This window comes from Corapipo altera, unplaced genomic scaffold (genome assembly GCF_003945725.1).
Source record: "Corapipo altera isolate COAL_440 unplaced genomic scaffold, ASM394572v1 61063, whole genome shotgun sequence".
NCBI classification, from domain to species: Eukaryota; Metazoa; Chordata; class Aves; order Passeriformes; family Pipridae; genus Corapipo; species Corapipo altera.
The window spans coordinates 636,450-658,925 of NW_020885024.1; the positions used below are offsets into that span (position 1 = coordinate 636,450).

The following is a 22,476-nucleotide window of genomic DNA, read 5'->3' on the forward strand; positions in this document are numbered from 1 at the left end:
AAAGGACAAACTTGTCTGGTTAATAAATATATCTTTTTCTTCCTGAACATTGCTGAGGCACACAATAACGCTTTTATTGACTGTCATTAGCAATACATTGAGATTTTTGATTAATTTATCATCAATCGAAATAATGACCAGTCAGTCACCACGGTGCAGCAATTTGCCATCTTATTTTCAACCAAGTTTCCATACAGAAGTGTCTGCATTTCCCTGCAAAAAGGTTTTGTACTTCACTGGACTGACATTGATAAAATATTTATACTAGAATATAAACAAATAACAGATTGTTCACTTCTTTAAACTAGAAGTTTGCATCTTGAAAATGTTGCTGAAGTTATTTCTCATTGATACAAAACTGAAAACCTTTAAAAATCAGCACCCACATACAAAGTATAGGGAGTTTGTATAAACCACTGTCTGGATAAGCCTTTAAGTGGACACAAATACTGATTTTTAGAAGTCAGCTAACCACAGTACCCACTGTAAAAATTTTTAAAAGGAAAATGTTCTCTGAACACTTGTACATTTTTCAGCACCTCACGTATGGAACCTTCCCTACTTCCAATCCATTAGTTTTAGAAACGTCACCTACAGGAGAAAACTTTTTAAAGTAACGCAAAAATTAGCAAGTCTTAAAGGAAAGTACAGTATCTGTAATCTACAGGTACTTCACTTCAGAGATTTTGATTTTAAGTGATTTTGGTTTATATCAAACTAATGACTAAAATATATGAAATTGGTATTAAGAACATTTTCATCTAATTATTTGAATACAATCTATTTAATATGAATCCACAGAAGAAAATCTCTTAGAAGATTGATCATCAAAATTTTTCTTAAATAACTTTCAGTTATCTTACCTAGTTCACATATAATGGCTATACATGTTTGAACCATTCTGTCTCTTTCTTGAAGGTCATCGTTTCCAACTGCTATCAAAGAATTAGTAATAGAACTGGGGAACAATGAAGCATTCACAGTGATCATCTGCCAAAAGTGAAAGAAAAAGCCCTCTGGTTTCTTCATAATATTTCTCTAATATTTTATTATAATAAAGTGCAAAAAACACCCTGACTGTTGCAGAGAAAACTACTACTACCTTCTTCAGATTTTTTCAAGAATTTCTTTATCGACAGAGAACACTATCCAACAACAGAGAGTAGATTACAAACTCTTCTAGAAGATTTATTCATACTGCACCAGATATCTACCTTCAATACCTTTTCAACTTTTTAATTAGCCAAGACTAAACTCTTGTTTTTTATAGAGATCCTTAGGTTGTTACAGAGTACAAATAGGACAGTCAACAAAAGAAGTTGTTAAAGTATTTGAAAGGCAACTGTCAGCGACACCTCTGTATCGTCTTGTATAGTACCTGATCTTCCATGAGGATTTCCATGACACAGGAACTCTTCAGTAGTGTAAAAGGACCAATGGTTGTTCATCTACTCTGTCTCAAATTTATTGAAAATTATTTTTATTTTTTAATTGTTTTCAACAAAACCAGGTTTATCTCCATTATTTTTTCCAAAATTGTTTTGTCCTATATTAATTTTACAGATATTTGTTCAAGAGGATTAGGTTTTTCCCCTCTTTGCAGAAAACTAAAATGAGAAATCAAAAATTATGATCAATATATTTCAGTGTTTTAACAAGTTAATTTTTAAGATGTATTTTTGAGAAAATTCTTGTTAGACATGATATTGTCAGCCACAAAACAGAAAGCTTTAAGATAGGACTCTAAACAAAACCCAAACTCTTCCCCACCAATGCAGTCTTTCAGTTGTTCAATGGCATAAAGTAATAAGAGTTAGCAACAGAATGGGTGCACCAATCCACTCTACAAAATAACCTTTTTTCTACTGACATTGACATGTACTTAAATGTGAGGACACAAACAGCCTCTTAAAGATGTTTTGTGTCATTGATTTCTTTGGTTTTAAGACATGAGAATGAAAAATTTCTCTTTTAATATTCAATCCCAAGTGTTATAGTAGAATAAATACAAACAATAAATAAAATCCATTTACTTTCATTCTGCTCTACATATTGCAACACAATTCTAAAGACCAAGGACAAGTAATGCAAGACTACATACAAGAGGCTATGATGAAATAAGTAACAAAGACTGAATTTGGTCTTTAAAGATTCCTTTAAATAAAGGGGGAAGAAAGAAGGTGGTTCATATTATACCTCACCCTGACTTCTGCTTTGAAGATAAAATTTATGCCTATAAAGTTACTGAAAAATGGGCAGAATGAATTCTATTAGATGGAGAAACACTTTCTGAAGTATTGCTAAAGACAATGCTAAATTACAAAGCTTAGTAGGATATGTAGAGGTGATAGTACTAAACACTGCCACACAGAATACAGACACAAGAGAATATGAGCACTCATATTCATAAAACAGGATTAATATTTCCCATTTTGTTCTTCTACTCTGTGAAAACAAAGACAAAAAAGTGAGACAATGTTTTAAAGTTTTATGTCTATGCTATTCTTATATGGATATTTTTGTTATCAAAGATGAGGTTAAAGAATTGCATCCATACTTTAGAAGAGAAAACAATAGTTCTGAGATGCCGGTGGAACCCAGTTCCACTCTTCCACACCTCATAGTAAACTATCTCCTGCACAAATTAATTAAATCTGATTGTTATATTTGTCATTCATTCTCTCCTAAGACCTTCATACAATCTTTTAGGAATTCTGGTATCAAATTACTGAGTCTGAGATCTTGTGGGACATGAGGAGAGATGGGAAAAGGGCAAGAGGAAAGTAATAAAAAGACATTGCGAAAATACAGAATGTGTAATTCACAGAATCACAGGATCATTTAGGTTGGAAAAGACCTCCAAGATCATGGAGTGCAACCTTTAACCGATCACCACCTTGTACACTAGACCAGAGCATTAAGTGCCATGTCCAGTCATTTCTTGAACATCTCCAGGGATGGTCACTCCACCACCTCCCTGGACCACACCAAAATGGTGGTGGTCTCCCACACATCCTGCCCCAAAATGGTGGACTGACCACATGGCGTGCTGTAAACCCCAAAATGGCAAATCTTGTGGGTCCCATAGGAAACATTAAAGCACAGGGGCGCACCTGGGCATCACTCCCAGTGGACTGGAGCAGATAAAAGGACAGCAACATGGGTGCCCAGCAGCGCACTCTGCTGCCTGAGATTTAGAAACTGCTGAGACCATGCTGGATCCCAGTGTGGTGACTATCTACCTTTCTCTCTCTCTCTTTCTTCTCCTACCTTCTTCTTCTCAAAATATATTGTAAACTAGACCAAAAAATTTCAGTAAGTGAACAAAGAAAAACAATGGCAGAAAGACCCTACGCCTGCCATACTTTCTCCCCCCAACCAGAAAGTGCAATCCTTCTCAGAAGAGAGAGTCCCTTTCCTCCATCCCTGGTAATGACGTAAGATGATATGGAATGACCCAATGTCTTGGCTACACCCCCTCCCGCTGATTTGGGCCGGAACCAGGACAAAAATGCGAAACCCTATTTTTTCAATTTAGAAATGTCTTCCATATGAAAAATCCAAAACTATGTCCATACTGTGATTTATCTTCAGCTATAGCACTCAGTAAAAGCAGGTGTTAATTAAACTATTCTGCTGATATCACTTCACATATGCAAATAGATTTCTTATTTACAATGGCAGAACAATCTCGAGGGGAAATTTGATGATATGTTACTATTTTCAACTTCCTCTCAAAGTATGTCAAGACTTCCATCTCAAAGATGTCAAGTACCATCATCACAATACAACTTCTATGACATTCTATATATAAATGTCTCAGTTTAAAGAGACTGGAATGTTTGCTAAGAAGGATGAGTCATGAGGTAGACCAAACTCCTCTCTCTCACCAATTGTAAATCCAAAATTAAGAGGTTCCAATCGAGGAAGTATGGAAAAAGGAAGAAATAACAACCCTTTATGAAAGGATATAGGTATATTGGCAAGCGTGGGGTCCCGGATCACGGGAGAAGCCGAAGTGGGGACCTTCCCCCACCAAGAGGGGAAAAGAGAAGAAAGGGAAAGAAGGGCAGTTTATTTCCCACGGAACTCACTGTTGTCTTCGGTTGTTGTCTTCTTTTTCCCAATGAGCACAAACTCTCCAATGAAATTGCAGCAGGTTCAGACTGGAGGCAGGGGCAGTGTGCAGGCAAGTCGAGGTGAGTGGTCAGATGACCAGGTCGAGAGCAAGAAAAACGGCCTCAAAGCTTTTCCAATGCACACAGACACTTAGCCTCTGTTCGAGTAGAAAACCAAACTGTTCTCCCCGCTTGTGAGAGTAGCAGAAAAAAACTCCTTCCCCCTCCCTGCAGTTTTAGATGGGCTATTAACCAGGAATGCAGGTTTGCCAGCTAGTCCTTTTGTAAATTAATTACCCCTTCCCCCTCCTCGTTCAACCTCCTTCTTCTTTTAGTGGGGCAGGGGAAAATTCCTGCTTGGATTTTTAGAACAAGTAAACCTATGACAATAAAATAAATAAACAAATAAATAAAGCTGTGTCTTGTCAGTAGAGTTAGTCAAAGAACTATGCATGAGTTCGCCAATTTAACAATATCAAAACACAGTACCACTGTAGGAAGGTATTGACAGAAATTAGATAAAGGGAGACAGATTCTGTGCTTAAATAAACCACACTTTTACTACTAAAAGGTCATTAAAAAAATTCTCCTGAGAATTTGGTTGTTTCTCCCACACACTGTCCAGGGTAAATCCAACTACCTTCCCCTAAACCCATTGAGCAGGCTGGGGCATTACACCTTTTTGTGAAGAACATCTTCCTGATGTCTAACCTGAACCTCCCCTGGTGCAACTTGAGGCTGTCCTTTCATCCGGTCACTACTTGCCTGGGAGAAGAACCCAATCCCCACATTGCTACAGCCTCCTTTCAAGTAGTTGTAGAGAGCAATAAGGTCCCCCTTGAACCTCCTTTTCTCCAAACTAAACAATGCCAGTTCCCTCAGTCACTCCTCTTGATGGGTCACAGTATCCTTTGTGAGAGTTTCACAAGTATTAATTGCCCTGTTCCAATGCATGCTTAACTGTTGCAGCTCCAAAAGAACATAAAAAAGATGTTAACTTCACTTGTAGTCGGGTGGCTTTTTGGTTTGTCTGACATAGAACCATAGAACATTTGGGTTAGAAGGGACCTTAAAGATCATCTAGTTCCAACCCCCCTGTCATGGGCAGGGGCACCTTCCATCAGACCAGGTTCCTCAGAGCTCCATTAAACATGGCCTTGAACACTTCCAGGGTTGGGGCATCCACAGCTTCTCTGGACAACCTGTGCCAGTGCCTCACCAACCTCTGAGTAAAGAATTTCTTCCTAATATCTAATCTAAACCTACTCTCTTACAGTTTAAATCAATTCCCCCTTGTCCTGTACATGACCTTGTAAAAAGTCCCTCTCCAACTTTCTTGTTGGTTCCCTTCAGGTACTGCTCTAATGTCTCCCCAGAGCTTTCTCTTCTCCAGGATCATAGAATCATAGAATCATAGAATCAACTGTGTTGGAAGGGACCTCCAAGATCAAGTCTGTGATATATAAGCAATTGTGATTCATGAAACAAATGGGTGATTACATCAAAATAAAACAAACAGATTGTAAGACTTAATTACTCCCCCATAAAGAAATAAAACAGACTGTCACAAGGTCAAGAGGCCTAAAACCTCCTTACTATCCTAAGAATGAAATATAGTAGAACTTTAAATCTTTAGGCGCCTGTTCATCCAAGAATACATGAATTATGACTGGTTGTAGAGATAACCCTTTTAGCTTTAGCTAAACATGAGTTATTAAAAATATATAAATCAAAATATAATACTCCCATCTTACCAGTAAAGGAACCTGATGGGAAGTATAAAATAGTGCAAGATCTTAGAGCAATGAATGAGATGGTTGGGGGCTTGCACCCCATAGTGGCAGATCCATGTACACTGCTGACTAAATTGACACCAGAGTTAAAATAGTTTACTGTCCTGGATCTGGAGGATGCTTTCTTCTGCCTGCCCTGGAGCCCTGAAAGTTAATCACTGTTAGCTTTTGAATGAGAAAATCCTCGCAAGACAAAGAAAATCCAAAATAATATGTATTGAATGAACTGTTAACATACTAAACTGTCTCAGATTGGTTGAGCACTAAGAGCTGTGCAGCAGGTCTCCTACCTCAATTGCAAGGTCGCTGCACGTCAACAAACCCTAAAAACAGCAAAGAAAGAATCTGTCTGCCGGACTCCTCGGCCACAGGAGAAAGAAGAGCTCCAAACATTGCTCGGAGGGACCGAATAATGTCATTTGTAGATCTACAACTATGGACTTCTGGTGGAGCCCCTGTGTGAACTCATAAGAGTGAGTTCAACATACTCACTTGGAGTAAAGAAACTGATAAAGCTTTTCATAAGCTAAAACAAAACTGATGAGGGCTCCAGCCCTTGATTTAAATCATTGGCTTTCACCTCAGCGCTTTCTGAAATACCAAACCACACTAATTGACCAATCCAGCTTTTTCTTCAAGAAACCACCAAAAATACAGTTGCACATGACTGCTTAGAGACAATAAGAGTACTCAAACCAACCAGACTTGAAAGAAGAACCCCTGAAAGATGCTAAAGACTTCTGGTTCACAGAAAAAATTTCGTCTAGAAAAGAGGACGTAAAGTTAGATATGCAATAACCACGATAAATGAAGTAATAAAGGCAAAAGCCCTCCCTGTCAATACCTTAACTCAAAAAAACCCAGATTATAACACTTCAGTTGCCAGAAAAGTTGCTATTATGCATTGAAAAGCTCACCAAAAAAGGGTGTTACTGACCTTGAAAGAAGAAATGCCATGAATGATTGGAGGTAAAAAGGGCAGTAAAAGCAGAAGAAAGCAAAATCCAGTATTTGATCCCTGACGGTAAAATTCAAATTCAGTAGTCAAAGACAGAGCCTAGATACTCTAAAGAAGACTGAAAGTTAATCCAGAATTTAAGAGGAAAAATAGAAGAAAAACAAATGGGCCAAGGCACCACAGGGTAAGTTAGTAATATCCTCTTCTATTTAATGAACACTTAACAGAACGTAAGAGAACGCATTAGGAGCAGAAGCTCTATAAAAATATCTAAACCAAAATATAGTAACACGAAATCTCTATACCATTGTGAGACAGGAGATGCATAGCAAAATTCAACTAAGACAAATATAAAAAATAAATCTCCTAAGTCAGAATGGGAAAATCGATTTTTAGAACTACCCAGGAAAAGGGGGTATAGATATTTACTTGTTCTCACTGACACTTTTTCAGGTTGACCTGAGGCGTATCCTTGTCAAACTAATGTAGCCAGAAACATGATAAAAGTACTATTAAAAATTATATTGTACATTTATAAAAACAACTTAAAAATGTTAAAGAGTTAATCCTCGAAACAAGCTTGTAACCTCGAGAGGTCAATTCATAATGTTGTACCTAGAGATTATATATGTAAGATCTTTTACAGGTGAACCCCTGGAGCCATAGTGAAAAATCTATATCAAGTGATGCTAATTACATGAACTGCAATCAAAATTAAAAAAGGCAACTTCCTTAAATACATTACACCAAAGTCAAGAAAACGCCAAGATCTGTGTAGACAACATCACCGACAGAAAATTTAAAATAAAATTAAGACATAAACTGACAAATGGAAACTTAAAGACATTTTTGAAACTTTTGACTCTATTACTGTATACAATAACTAAGACAAAATATACAAAGTTAACATAAAAATCAAAAAGTCACGAATCAATAAGTTAATAATAAAAAAAGTGAGGGAATTGTGATATATAAGTAATCGTGATTTGTGAAACAAATGGGTGATTGCATCAAAATAAAACAAACGGATTGTAAAACTTAATTACTCCCCCATAAAGAAATAAAACAGACCCTCACAAGGTCAAGAGGCCTAAAACCTCCTTACTATCCTAAGAATGAAATATAGTAGAACTTTAGGCGCCTGTTCATCCAAGAATACATGAATTATGACTGGTTGTAGAGATAACCCTTTTAGCTTTAACTGTAAGAAAACCCATATATTAAATACTTAGCAAAAACCTGTAGAATGTATATGTATATGATATAATTAATATGCATGAAGTAGCTAAGATAAATACTAAATGTACCCTGTAGTAAGGGTGTGCAGATTTGGGAAACTGGTCCCATTTCTGTCACCCAGTCGGTTGCTTGCTTTTACCATATAATAAACTATTATTTGAAACTTATAGAAACTCGAGACTTTGTTTATCACAAGTCCAACCCTTGATCCACTACTGCTGTTGTTACTAGACCATGGCACTAAGTGCCACATCCAGTCTCTTTTTAAAAATCTCCAGGGACGGAGAATCCACTATTTCCCTGGGCAACCCATTCCAATGTCTGATCACCCTCTTTGTAAAGAAATTCTTTCTAATATCTAACCTAAACCTCCCCTGGCACAACTTGAGACCATGCCCTCTTGTCTTGCTGATGGTTGCCTGGGAAAAGAGACCAACCCCCACCTGGCTACAACCTCCTTTCAGGTAGTTGTAGAGAGTGATGAGGTCTCCCCTGAGCCTCCTCTTCTCCAGGTTGAACAGCCCCAGCTCCCTCAGCCTCTCCTCATTGGACTTGTGTTCAAGTCCCTTCACCAGCCTAGTTGCCCTCCTCTGGACCTGTTCCAGGACCTCAGTATCCTTCCTGAACTATCGATGAGGAGGTACAGAGACACAGCAACACTATCAATATGATCAAAACAATGTCCAATTAATTATTTAAATCAGTTAACTTTTATACAGTTTAGTTTGTTCAGGGTACATGCTCACAACAAGGTGATTGGATAGCTCAGTCTGTGCACGCGTCTCATGCTCTCAGTTTATTGGATCTGAGGCTCTGTCCATGGGACCTGAAATCATTCTTGGCATAAAAAACTCTTTCTAATTAATCTGCTTTTAGGGGTTTTCCTAAATCTGCAGGTGTTTCATTATCTCCAGTTTCTCAAGGTTTTTCTTACTATAAACATATTATGTTCTCAAACCTTATAATTAGACACACAACTAACAAGTATAAACATCACATATTTTCACACAGTCTATAAGTATAAACAATACACGTTTGTTACTTCCATGGCAAGCAAGGCCTACAGAGTGCAGGAAAAATTGTTCTGGCGACACTGAGGGGCCCAGAACTGGACACAGTACTCGAGGTGTGGCCTCACCAGCGCTGAGTACAGGGGAAGAATCACTTCCTTGGACCTACTGGCCACGCTGTTCCTGATGGCCACGCTGTTCCTGATGAAGAACCCCAACTCTCTCAGCCTGTGTTTGTAGGTGAGCTGCTCCAGCCTCGTGATCAACTTAGTGGTTTCCTCTGGATTTGCCCTGGCAACTCCACATCTTTCTTGTGTTAGGGACTCCAGAACTGCATGCAGTACTCCAGGTGGGATCTCACAAGAGCAGAGTAGAGGGAGAGAATCACCTCCCTCGACCTGCGGGCCACATTTCTTGTGATGCAGTCCATAATACACTTGGATTTCTGGGTTGCACATGCACATCGTCCGGTCATGTCATGCACCAACATCCCTAAGTTATTCTCTCCAGGGTTTCACTAGATCCAGTCTCTGCCCAGCCTGTATTTCTGCTTAAGACTGCTCCAACCCAGGTGCGGGACCTTGAACTTGGCCTTGTTGAACTTCATGAGGTTTGCACAGGCCCACTTCTCAAGCCTGTCCAGGTCCCTCTGGATGGCATCCCTTCCCTCCATTGTCTTGACCACACCACACAGTTTGGTGTCATTGGTCAACTTTCGGAGGGTGCACTTGATCCCAGTAATATTTTTGTTGGTCACATGGAGAAACAGTGCCGGTCTCAATACCGACCCCTGAGGACGCCATTCATCACTGGTCTCCACTTGGACATTGAGTTGTTGACCACAACTCTTTGAGTGCGACAATCCAGCATATTCCTTATCCAAAAAATGGTCCACCTGTCAAATTAATGTCTCTCCAGTTTAGAGACATAAAAACCAAGGGAGGAAATCCCCTACCAACCATAAAACAGCACAGTATTCCCCAAGAAGTTGAGAAGAACATTCAAAAACAGATAGACTGGTATTTAGCCCAAGGAATTTTAAAGGAGTGTGTTACCATATAATACTCTTATATTCCTTGTAGAAAAATAATAGATTAGATGAAGATAGAGACCTGGAATACCATTTTGTACAAGATATATGGGTAATTAATCAGCATGCTGTGGCTTGTCATCCAGTAGTGCTTGATTCCTCTACCATACTTTTACACATACCATATTGGGCAAAATATTTTACTGTGATTGATGTAACCACTACCTTCTTCAGTATTCCTCTAGATGAGGACAACCAACTTTTGTTTACCTTTATGGGGAAAGGACAACAGTTAAGCTGGGCATGTCTTCCACAAGGGTTTGCAGGATCTCCTGCAATTTGTTCACGAATACCAAGAAATTATCTGAAACACATAAAACTACAGGGTGAATCAGCTCTTGTACAAGATGTATATGATTTACTAATAGCAAGTAAAGATAAGAATGCCTGTATAACAGATACCACACATCTATGTACTGCCTCGTCAGAGAAAGATCATCACACATCTCCATCCAAACTCCACCTGTGTCAGAAGGAAGTTAAATATTTAGAGTTTATCCTAAGGGAGGGGCAGTGAGTAATAGATCCAGAAAGAATAGATGCTATAATAAAGCTTCCACATCCAATTACAAAGAAACAGTTGCAAGGATTCCTTGGAGTTGTGACATTTTGTCAACCATGGATCCCTGAGAATTAAAAAAACCTCTGACAGAAGTAACAAGAAATGAGGAGGTAGAACCCATTGCATGGGGTCCATGAAGGGAACAAACTTTTAAAACAATAAAAGGAACTTTGTCATCAGCTCCCACTCCTGGGCTCCTGGATTATACGAAGTCCTTCAATTTATATGTGCATGAACGAAAAGGAATAGCCAATGGAGGGATATCACAGAAATTAGTACCTCACCAGAGACTGGTTGCATACTACTCCATGCAACTAGATCCGATTGCAGCAGGAGCGTCAGCTTGTATTAAATCAGTGGCAGCAACGGCCACAAGATTAGAAAGGAGGGGCCCCCTTATTCTGGGACACCCTGTAACAGTTTACATCCCACACGAGGTGGAAATACTGTTGAAACAGTATGCAACTCAAACCTTATCACCACAACGGGCCCCCCGATACAAACTTATCCTTCTAATAGTAGATAATGTAACTTTGAAAAGATGCAATACCTTAAATCCAACAACCCTAATGCCTTTGCCTGATGATGAAGAAGAACATCACCAGTGTGAGCAGGTGATGAACACTTCAAATAAACCACAAGCAGATTTAACTGATGCTCCTTTGCAGAATCCAGATCTAACTCTGTAGATAGCTTATCTTACTACCTGCATGGACAACAATGGATGGGATATGTTGTGGTCAGCCAAGGGCAAATAATAGAAGCTACACCTCTCCCAACAACGAGTGCACAAGGAGCAGAACTGGTAGCTTTAACACATGCAGTATATCTGGGAAATGGGCTAATATATATACTGACTTTTGGTATGCCTTTGGGGTATGTCATGCAACAGGAATGTTATGGAAAGAATGAGGATTTATCATATCATCAGGAAAGAAAGTATCTAATGGAGAAGAGACATATAACTCACTAGAATCAATCCAACTACCTAAAGAAATTACTGTCATACACAGCCCAGTCCATACCAAGGACACTGCAGAAATCAGTAGAGGGAATGACTTGGTTGATGCTGCTGATAAGACTGCAGCCTGACAACCTTTGAGAGACCGTATGATTACAATTCCAGCAATGAACCAAAGCGAATGGTCAACTTTAACAGATCTCAAAACCATGTATGAGAAAGGCTGTCCAGCAGAAGAAAAGGAACAACTGAGAAAACAGGAAGTAAACCAAGATGATGATGGAATATGGACAATTGGAGGGAAACCAACACTACCAAAAAAAATGTAATTACTCTGACTAGATGGTTCATGATAAGACTCATGGGGAAGTGCTGTAGTTTAAGCCCAGCCAACAACCAAGTATGACACAGCCACTCACTCACTCCCCCACCAGTGGGATGGAAGTGGGATACTTCCATATACTACTCCTGATATTGTTGATTCTGATGACTACTACAGCATGGTTAAGTATAAGATTGAAAAGGATGAATGATCCAAAGTGGTGGGAAGGCAATACATTCAAAAAGAACAGAATCTACTTTGAGTATACAGGATCTGAATTCCCAATTTTTGAAGAACCTAAAGAAGGGGCTCTGTTTTTTGTTGTGAATCAAATAAAGTGTACAATTTAACTATGACAGAGGTAGATAGAAAAATTAGATCTTATTGTCCCAATGATATCAGTTGTTGTTTAACAATTTCAAGTGTTGTATGAAGATTAATGGTGAAGTTGGCAGAATACAAACTACTGTATCTTGTGAAAGAGTTGACTCGATACCAACTCTTGTCCCTCTACCCACCACAGTGAATCCATCTCCAACTCCACTAATAAGAAAGGAGATGATCCTGCCAATCTCTGAAATTGGACCATATACTATAAAACATGTAGGGCAACAAAAAGTATTATTCAATCCCTCGTGGTCACTGAAACAGGTAGAACTGATGATACAAATTAATGTTTCTACCATCAAACTGACCTGTTTGACATTTCTAAATACATCCTATGCAGGATGGTTAACATTGTTACATGAGTGAAGCTTTGCCCTCTCGAGATGAGCAAAATGAGATGCAACTGGTATTACAGGGACAGGACTGGGAGTTTTAAATAGCATAAATGCCAAAGTACTTATAAACGAACTGGGTGCAACTGCAAGTTATTTAAGGAAATTAGAACACCCATTGTCATCCTTTCTATTAGCATTAGGGTCTAATCAGTGACTTTTATCTGATACACTACCTCAGTGGGAAAAAAATCAATGAAAGGAACCAGCAGTTGATTGTAGATGAGTTTGGAACAGTCCAAGGCAATGTTTCACTAGCACTTAGCTGTATCCAAGCTTGACAGTGGATACAATCTACAGTAGCAGTAATTATAAGGGAAGGAGAAGGTGGCATTTTCCCCACAGAAATTTGAAAAGTAATTTGGGACGATGCAACTAGATTCCAAAGAGAATTCCAATCCCAGAGGTATTTAGTCAATTTTACTTATGACCCCATCAACAACAGGGTTACCACTTTTGTCTTAACAATGTGCAATGCTTCAAGTGTACACCATATACCAAATCATTGCGTTGGGGTTAAATCATATAACTGTACTTTATCTATTAGCACATAGGGTACAGGTCCAACAGATACGGAACAAGTGGCAAACTGTTGATCTTAGTGCATGTGCTGCACAAGACCAACAAGGATTTGTCTTGTGAAATTAACACCATTAGAGCTCGAGACATTTGCTTGATACTGAACTAAAAGTCTGTCATTTTGAGATATATCCTGATGAAAACCCCAAAACTGTAGTAGTATATACTGGAAAAGGATGTGTCTGTAAAAGAACACTTTGCAACCCTATAACTATAAATAGCTTCATTCTGGATATAAAAAAAAAAAATCATTCAAATATTTGTATTTATAACTTTGCTAAAATTACGGGATGCGACTTCAATTATACAGTTCCTGCCACATCCCAACAATTACTCCAGTCTAACTATGCATTATACCAAAAATTTGTTGCCCATTCACATGGGAATGAATCTAGCACTAGTAAGGAAATTATTGCAGCACAACAAATTACAAGTATTAAAACGTGAAGGATGATGGACAAAAAGTTCTAATCACTGTCCACCATGATACAGAAGCAACTGACTATGTTTCTGAAAGGATAAAAAAGGATGGAGGACACAGATGGTAGGAAACTCTTCTTGGATGGTCAGTCACAGCAACAGGAATTTATAATTACATGCTACATTCTATAGCAATCCTGTTAAATCTGGGCACATTGTACTTGATATTGATAGTCACCTTGTATATAAAATTATGGAGAACAGTTGCAAGATTTGAAATACTTCACAGACTTGGTTCAACATATTAGCAGGAATGTTTAAGAAAAACAAAATGAGGACTGCTGAGACATACTAGTTGTTGAGCATAAATAATTAAGTTTTAAGTAGAATGAGTTACATAGAGTTATAATTCTGTGTGATTTATTCTGTTGTTTGCCTAGTTTTACTTGCTTAGCATGAGTAGCTGGATTTGCTGAAGCCTTAGGCCGCAATCTGTGAACTTACACCTAGATATGTTTTTGACTGGAATAGAGTTCATTTTCTTAGTAATTTTCCTAGTAGTTGGTACAGTGTTGTGCTTTGTCTTTAGTATGAGAAGAATGTTGATAACACACTGATGTTTTGGTTGTTGTTAAGTAATGTTTATCCTAAGTTTAAGGTGGTTTTAGTTTCCCATGTTCTACTGGTGAGTAGGTGCACCAGAAGCACAAACCAGAAGATAAGGAGACTGCAACCATCAGCAGAAGCTGGAACTCCACAAGATAAGAACAGTCAACAGCCTGCCTGCATGGACATAGAGAAAGAACTCAATAAGGTGTTAGAAGACCCCAGACCAAAAGTTACCATTGGAACAAGAGGCATGTGCAATGTGTGTGAAGAGCACGTGAGGGGTGGGTGCATAAGTTGTAAGGGTATAATTGCCTGGGGATTTCTTTGCTCTGGGTCCCTCCCTGAAGGCACCCAGCTTGAGCTGACCTGCTGCTCTACCACACTATTAAATTATTTATTTTTTATAAATCCAGTACCTGAGAGTCTGCTATGAGAAATCGAGGGTTGAGCCTGAAGAAGGAGGAAGTGTGCTGGAGAGTGAGTGTGTGTGTGAGCGAGGAGTTGAAAAGGGCACCCATCAGCTCACTGGAGCCACCCTCTGTGAAGGGACTCTGGTCCTAGCAGTTAAAGTCTCAGGTGGAATGTGCGTGACTACTTGAATCGTGTGAGAATGCTCAGGCAGCGGTTTCTCCTTTAACAGTGATGCTCAAGGGCAGTCTGGGCTGCAGTAACCATGAAATGCTAGAGTTCAAGATCCTTGGGGCAGCAGGGAGGGTGCACGGTAAGCTCGCTGCTCCGGACTTCAGGAGAGCAGACTTTGGTTTCCTCGGGGATCTGCTTGGGATAAAGCTCTAGAGAGAAGAGAGGCTCAGGACAGTTAGTTAATATTCAAGGACCACCTCATCCAAGTTCAGGAGTGATGCATTCCAGCAAAGAAGAAGTCAGGTAAAAATGCCAGGGGACCTGCGTGGATGAACAAGGAGTTCCTGGATAAACTCAAAACCAAAAAGGAAGTCTACAGAGGGTGGAAACAGGGACAGGTAGCCTGGGAGGAATACAGATTGTCTGAGTAGCCAGGGATCAGGTTAGGAGAGCCAAAGCCCTGAAAGAATTAAACCTGGTCAGGGACATCAAGGGAAACGAGAAAAGCTTCTATAGGTACATCGGTGACAAATGGAAGACTAGGGAAAATGTGGGCCCTCTATGGAAGGAAACGGGATATGGAGAAGGTTGAGGTACTCAATGACATTTTGCTTCCAACCACATCGCTAAAGTCACAGAAGGAAAAAGAAGGGACTGAAGAATGAAGAACCACCTGCTGTAGGAGAAAATCAGATTTGAGACCATCTAAGGAACTTGAAGGTGCACAAGTCCATGGGACCTGACAAGATACATCCACGGGTCCTGAGGGAACTGGTCGAGGAAGTGGCTAAGCCACTTTCCATCATATTGGAGAAGTTGTGGTAATCCAGTGAAGTTCCCACTGACTGGAAAAGGGGAAATATAACCCCCATTTTTAAAAAGGGAAAAAAAGAAGAATGGAGGAACTACAGGTCAGTCAGTCTCACCTCTGGGCCTGGCAAGATCATGGAGCAGATTCTCCTGGAAACTATGCTAAGGCACATGGAAAACAGAGGTGATTGGTCATAGTCATTGAGTACCTCAGCCTTCTTCATGCCCTGGGTAACTGGGTCTCCTGTATCCTTCCTGAAAGGACCCATATTTTCCCTAGTCTTTCCTTTATCACCAATGTATGTATAGAAGCATTTTTTTGTTACCCTTGGACATCATCTCTTAAGAAACAAGGTTTTTCTAGGTAGTAAAAGATGTTAGGAAACAACATTCGTCAACATAGTTCTCAGGACTGGAGAATCATCAGCATCGCTGTACAGCACGTATATCCCATTGTGGTAGTTTGGTCTAGGCCTTCCTTGGTGACCAGTTTGTAACCAAGGAAGGGCCCAGATTTACCCAGTATTCCCTACGATTTTTACGTAAGTCAGACTATAAGAAGAAAGGAGGAAAGGCCTTCGCTCTCTCCTTCCGGCGGTTTGAAGGTGCAGGTTCCCTGCTGTTGAATCTGTTGTGTTGGGGAGCGAGGCCTGGTAAGGTCTTGTCGACCTTGGGAGGTAGAGGTTGCCGGCGAACGTTCCAGAGCGACTCTCGGTTGTCCCAAGGAGAGTAGTGAGATATTTCTTTGCTAACTCTTTTAGTGGATAGATATTGGGCTACTAATTGGGATATATATATATTTTATTTTGGTTTTGTTCCTTTTCCCTTCCCCCTTCCCTTTCCCTTGTGGAATTGTATATATTTCAATTGTATATAATTGTAACATAAGTGTAAATATATTTATATATATCACTTTAGCTGTCTCTCTCTCGTTTCGGGTTTTCTTAGTTGTTTTTCTCCCTCTTCTCCCTGGGGTTTGGGGGGGGGACTTCCTGTGGTAAGGTTTGGAGACTTGGCAGGGAGCGAGCTTCAAACCTTATCACCCATGTACAGCATATTTGTACAGTGATGGAGAAAAAACACACTTGTGATCAGCTGTACAATCTTTTTTAACAGTTATCTTTGTGCTGGTTTTGGGTGGGGTAGAGTTAATTTTCTTCATAGTACCTAGTATGGGGCTGTGTTTTGGGTTTGTGTTGAAAATAACATTGATAATACGGGGATGTTTTAGCTATTGCTGAGCAGGGCTTGCACAGAGTCAAGACCTTTTCTGCTTCTCACCCCACCCCACCAACAAGGAGGTTGGGGGTGCACAAGAAGCTGGGACAGCTGATCCCAACTGACCACAGGGATATTCCAGACCATATGTCATCATTCTCAGCATATAAAATGGGGGGAAAGAAGAAGGAAAGGGGGGACATACAGAGTGATGGTGTTTGTCTTCCCAAGTCAACATTACACGTGATGGGGTCCTGCTCTCCTGGAGGAGGTTGAACACCTGCCTGCCCATGGGAAGGGTTGAATGAATTCCTTGTTTTGTTTTGCTTGTGTGCACAGTTTTTACTTTCCCTATTAAACTGTCTTTATCTCAACCCACAAGTTTTTTCACTTTTAACTCTTCTGATTCTCTCTTCCATCCCGACACAGGGGGAGTGAGCGAGCGGTTGTGTGGTGCATAGTTGTTGGCTGAGGTAAAACCACAACAATCTTCCAGGATCATTGTTTAAAGTCAAACTAATGGGTTTATTTCTCTTGCTTCCTCTTGTTTCTTTCAAGCAAGACAAGTCTTTGTTCAACTAGGAAATGCTCAAGAAAGCCCAGGAATATGAGGGTAAATTTCTGACCCAAATAAAAACAATATATGGTTTTTATAAATGTGTTTCCATTCCATCTTCCAATTTACATTATTCTAGCCCTACACTGAAGTTCTTTTTAAAACTAGATTAGCAAAGAAGTTTTATAAATTGTGACTTCCTCAAGGTAATAGGTTTGTGTAGTCAAATAGTACTTCCTTTTCCCAGGAGGAATCGAATATTCCATGCCATGCTACATCAGTCCAGCTATTTAAACAGCCAGGAAGGAAGAGATCACTCTCTTCTTTTCCGGTTGCCGAACTAGGCGGTTTTGGGAGGAAAGCATTGGTTGTTTGGGAAGTATTTTCTTCTTTTAGCTCTTTTTTGTATACATACTGCCTGTAGCACCTATCTTCATGTAATATAAATAAACTTTCTTAGTAGTTTCGATTTCTCGTAGTTTTTTTTTCCTTTCCTCTCTCCTTCCCCCCCTCACCCCTTCCTCTGCAGGGATGTGGACGCAGACCCAGTGGATACCTGGTGTTCAGTCAAAGTATACGATAACAATTTTGGTGCATTGGCCGGGAAAATTGCCAAGAAGGATTGTTTATAAAACAACTTCTCACCCTGTACTGGGGCCTGGCCTGTGCCTACCAAGCTGCTGTTCAATATTCTAAAAAGACTATGAGACAGGGATCCAAACCATGACATCTGATGTCACTATTGCCCCTGTAGTGAAAAGGAAGACATGGATAAGGAGCTCTGCAGGACCTACAGGCCTGCCTCTGTGATTAGTAAGAGAGGAAGAAGGAGAAGGATCTACCCCATCCATGCCTCCAAGAGAAGAAAGGGAGGCAGGACAAATAGTCGGTGATTCATTAGAGGGAGCGGGGGCGTTTCCACCTCCACTTCCACGTGAGAGAAGCAGAGAGGAAACTAGACAGGAGAGCAAAGTTACCCGGTCCCTGACCCCATCAGAACTTCGGGAACTGGGGAGAGATTACAACTGCCAGCCTGGTGAACGAATTCTTACATGGATGCTCCAATGCTGGGATGACGGGGCTGGTAGTCACCTGTTAGAAAGTCATGAAGCACAGCAACTAGGATCTATTGCCTGAGATCGTGAAATTGAACAGGAAATTGGAAGAGAGAGATTTATTAGCAGTCTTTGGACCAGGATCCTCTTTGCTGTGAGAGACAGGTACACATTTAAAGAAGATCTAATGAGCTCTCCAAGAAGATGGACTACTGAAGAGGAAGTCATCCAGTACCTGCGGGAATTGGCCATGCTGGAAATGATTTACAGTGACCCAGGCGACCCCCACTACCAAAGTCCAGAGCGTGTTCCTTGCACGTTGCCCATGTGGAGAAAAGTAATTCAAGGTGCCCCTGCATCATATGTTAATTGTCTGATAACACTATATCATCCAAGGATGACTGAAGCAAATGTGGATACTATGTGTACCTGGATACAGAGTATAGGACTACTGCAGAAGCAGCCTAAGAAAGTGGTCTCGGTCTCCTCCTGTCCCACTCAGGAGGAAAGGAAACCCCAGGAGCAGACCACGCGGTGAACTACGGTTCTTTCTGCGTGAACAAGGGGAAGACATGAAGAAGTGGGATGGTGAACCTACCTATAAACTTGAAGCCCGGGTACGAGAATTAAGAGGGAAGAAATCTAGTAAGAAGGACATCCACATAGTTGATGCAGAGGCCCCGGAAAGAGATCAGTGACCTTTAAGATGCAGAAAGACCGAGGGGACGTCTAGCTGCGCAATGCAAGGATCAGACAGTGAATACTCTGACCAAGAACAATAGAGAGACCCTGCCTTTGACCAGGAGAAGGAAAGGGACGATAGGGTTTACTTGACTGTGTGGATTCAATGGTCTGGCACATCGGATCCGCAGAGATACAAAGCTTTAGTAGACACTGGCACACAATGCACCTTGATGCCATCAGGGCATAAAAGCACAGAGCCCATTTGGATTTCTGGAGGGACAGGGGGATATCAAGAATTATCGGTGCTAGAGGTTGAAGTGAGTTTAATGGGAGACAAATGGGAAAAGCACCCGATTGTGACTGGTCCAGAGGCCCCTTGCATCCTTGGCATTGATTACCTCAGGAGAGGATATTTCAAAGACCCAAAGGGGTATCTATGGGCTTTTGGTGTAGCCGCAGTGGCTACAGAGAAATTTAGACAATTATCTACCCTGTCTGGCCTCTCAAAAGATCCTTCCATTGTGGGATCTTACAAGTCAAAGATCAACAAGTGCCAACGGCCACTACAATAGTGCATAGATGACAGAACCGAACAGAGATGCTGTGATCCCCATCCATAAGATGATCCGTGAGTTGGAGAGCCAAGGGGTGGTTAGCAAGACTCACCTTTCAATAGCCCCATTTGGCCTGTACGTAAGTCTGATGGAGGGTGGAGACTGACTGTGGACTATTGTGGCTTAAATGAAGTCACCCCATCCTTGAGTGACACTGTGCCAGACATGTTGGAGCTCCAGTATGAACTGGAGTCCAAGACAGCGAAGTGGTACATCACCATTGATATTGCAAATGCATTCTTCTCCATCCCCTTAGCAGTAGAGTGCAGGTCGCAGTTTGCTTTCAGGTGGAGAGGCGTGCATTACACCTGGAACCGACTGCCCCAGGGGTGGAAACACAGTCCCACCATCTGCCATGGACTGATTCAGGCTACACTAGAGAAGGGTAAGGTTCCAGAACACATAGAATATATTGCTGACATTATTGTATGGAGGGACACAGTAGAGGAGGTTTTTGAAAAAGGGAAGGAAATTATCCAGATTCTCCTCAAAGCCGGTTTTGCCATAAAACGAGTAAAGTCAAGGGACCTGCCAAAGAGATCCAATTTCTAGGGGTGAAATGGTAAGATGGACGTCGTCAGATTCCAACGGAAGTCATCAACAAGATCATAGCGATGGCTCCACCAACTAACAAGAAGGAAACACAAGTGTTCCTGGGGACCATAGGCTTTTGGAGGATGCACATTCCTGAATACAGTCAAATCGTGAGCCCTCTTTACTTAGTAACCCATAAGAAGAATGATTTCCAATGGGGTCCTGAACAACAGCAAGCCTTTAAACAGATTAAGCAGGAGATTGCACACGCCGTGGTCCTTGGACCAGTCAGGACAGGACCAAATGTGAATAATGCGCTTTATTCTGCAGCTGGGGATAATGGTCCCTCCTGGAACCTTTGGCAAAAAGTGCCCAGTGAGACCCGAGGTCGACCACTCGGTTTCTGGAGCCGAAGCTACAGAGGATCTGAAGCCAACTACACCCCCATGGAGAAGGAAATCCTAGTGACTTATGAAGGAATACAAGTAGCCTCAGAGGTGATTGGCACGGAAACACAGCTCTTCTGGGCACCTCGACTACTGGTGTTGAGTTGGATGTTCAAAGGAAAGTTGCCCCCTACCCATCATGCCACTGATGCTACATGGAGCAAGTGTATTGCTTTGATTACACAGCTCTTTTTTGTATACATACCGCCTATAGTGCCTATGCTCATGTAATATAAATAATGTTTCTTAGCAGTTTCAATTTCTTTTCTTTTTTTTTCCCTTTCCTCTCTCCTTCCCCCTCCCCCACCCCTTCCTCCACAGGGACATGGGCGCAGGCCCAGTGGATACCTGGTATTCAGTCAAAGTAAACGATAACAATCAATGATCCATTCCTTTGTGGTTTTTGTTTATTTTGGGTGGGGTGGTGGTGGTGTGGGTGTTTAAAACTCTTTTTAGTACAGTAGTTAACCAAGCATATTGTCTCTCCTGTAAGAAAGTGAGTTCATTTTAAGACAACAAATTGCATATCAAGCTTCTATATTTTCAACCTTTTTTTTTTTTTGAAATACACATACACAAAACAGATGAAACGCACACAGTTCTCCCGAGGAACAATTCTTCCAAGTACTTCAAACCTTACTTGAGTCTTTGGTAGTTTTTTCTAAGATGTTCAGTAGAAGAATGTAAGCAAGATAAAAAACCAGTCCAGTACAGAGTACGATATTGCCTGAAAAAAGTAGCTTCAGTAGTTGTATATGCCAATTTCCCTAGGATGAACTTGAAAATGCAACTACTACAGTTTCAAACATCTCACATCCATGGGTACACAGGACAGTAACCACCACAGACTAACTATGTCTTATTGTGGATCTGAGAAAAGAACTACAGATAGCATCAACCTCTATGGATAAAGCAATAAGACTAGAAGCATTCCTTCAACTGATTATTCCAACAATGGCAATTTGCATCGTTTCTCAAATGGCAGAAAATTTCCTATCCTTGATTTACGGATACTTAAACACACTATACAATAAAGTTAAATCATTAGATGAAACATAATAATATGGTTCTTATATCTTTACTTTCATAACTTTATAATTTTTTCCCAAATCTCGTTCAGTCTCATCTCTATCAAAGGAAAATTAGCAGGATTTTTCTAGCTCACCCAAGATTCTGTGGTAAGAGATTAAAATCAAAACAAGTCTCAGCACTATCCCTCCTTCTCTCCTTTGAATTATCAGTTATAATTTCTTCTCACATGATAAAGTAAGGTAAGATATGGGAGACTGTGGAAAAAAACCCAAACTGCTGATGGAAAAAACCAGGAGTTAGCACAACTGACTGGCGTAGCTGATAAGACCACATAAAGTTAGATTTTACCTTTCTGACTAATCGAAGTGCTTGTGTTCTTTCTACTTCATTACTCTGCTGTATGTCAATACACCTAAAATAAGTTAAAAAACACTTTTTATTTATAACAGTTAAGGTGAAAGTTATTGTTATTAACATCTCCCATTAATATTTATGCAATCGAATA

The 22,476-nt window shown here is 40.4% G+C and overlaps 1 protein-coding gene across 1 annotated transcript in view; it reads right to left on the reverse strand.

The window, feature by feature from the left end:
* LOC113959167 (rapamycin-insensitive companion of mTOR-like) overlaps positions 1 to 22,476 on the reverse strand; it is a 121,316-nt gene that overhangs the window by 85,122 nt on the left and 13,718 nt on the right. The window contains 2 exon segments of the mRNA XM_027668003.1: positions 864 to 990; positions 22,320 to 22,383. Coding sequence (XP_027523804.1) covers positions 864 to 990; positions 22,320 to 22,383 — 191 coding nt within the window.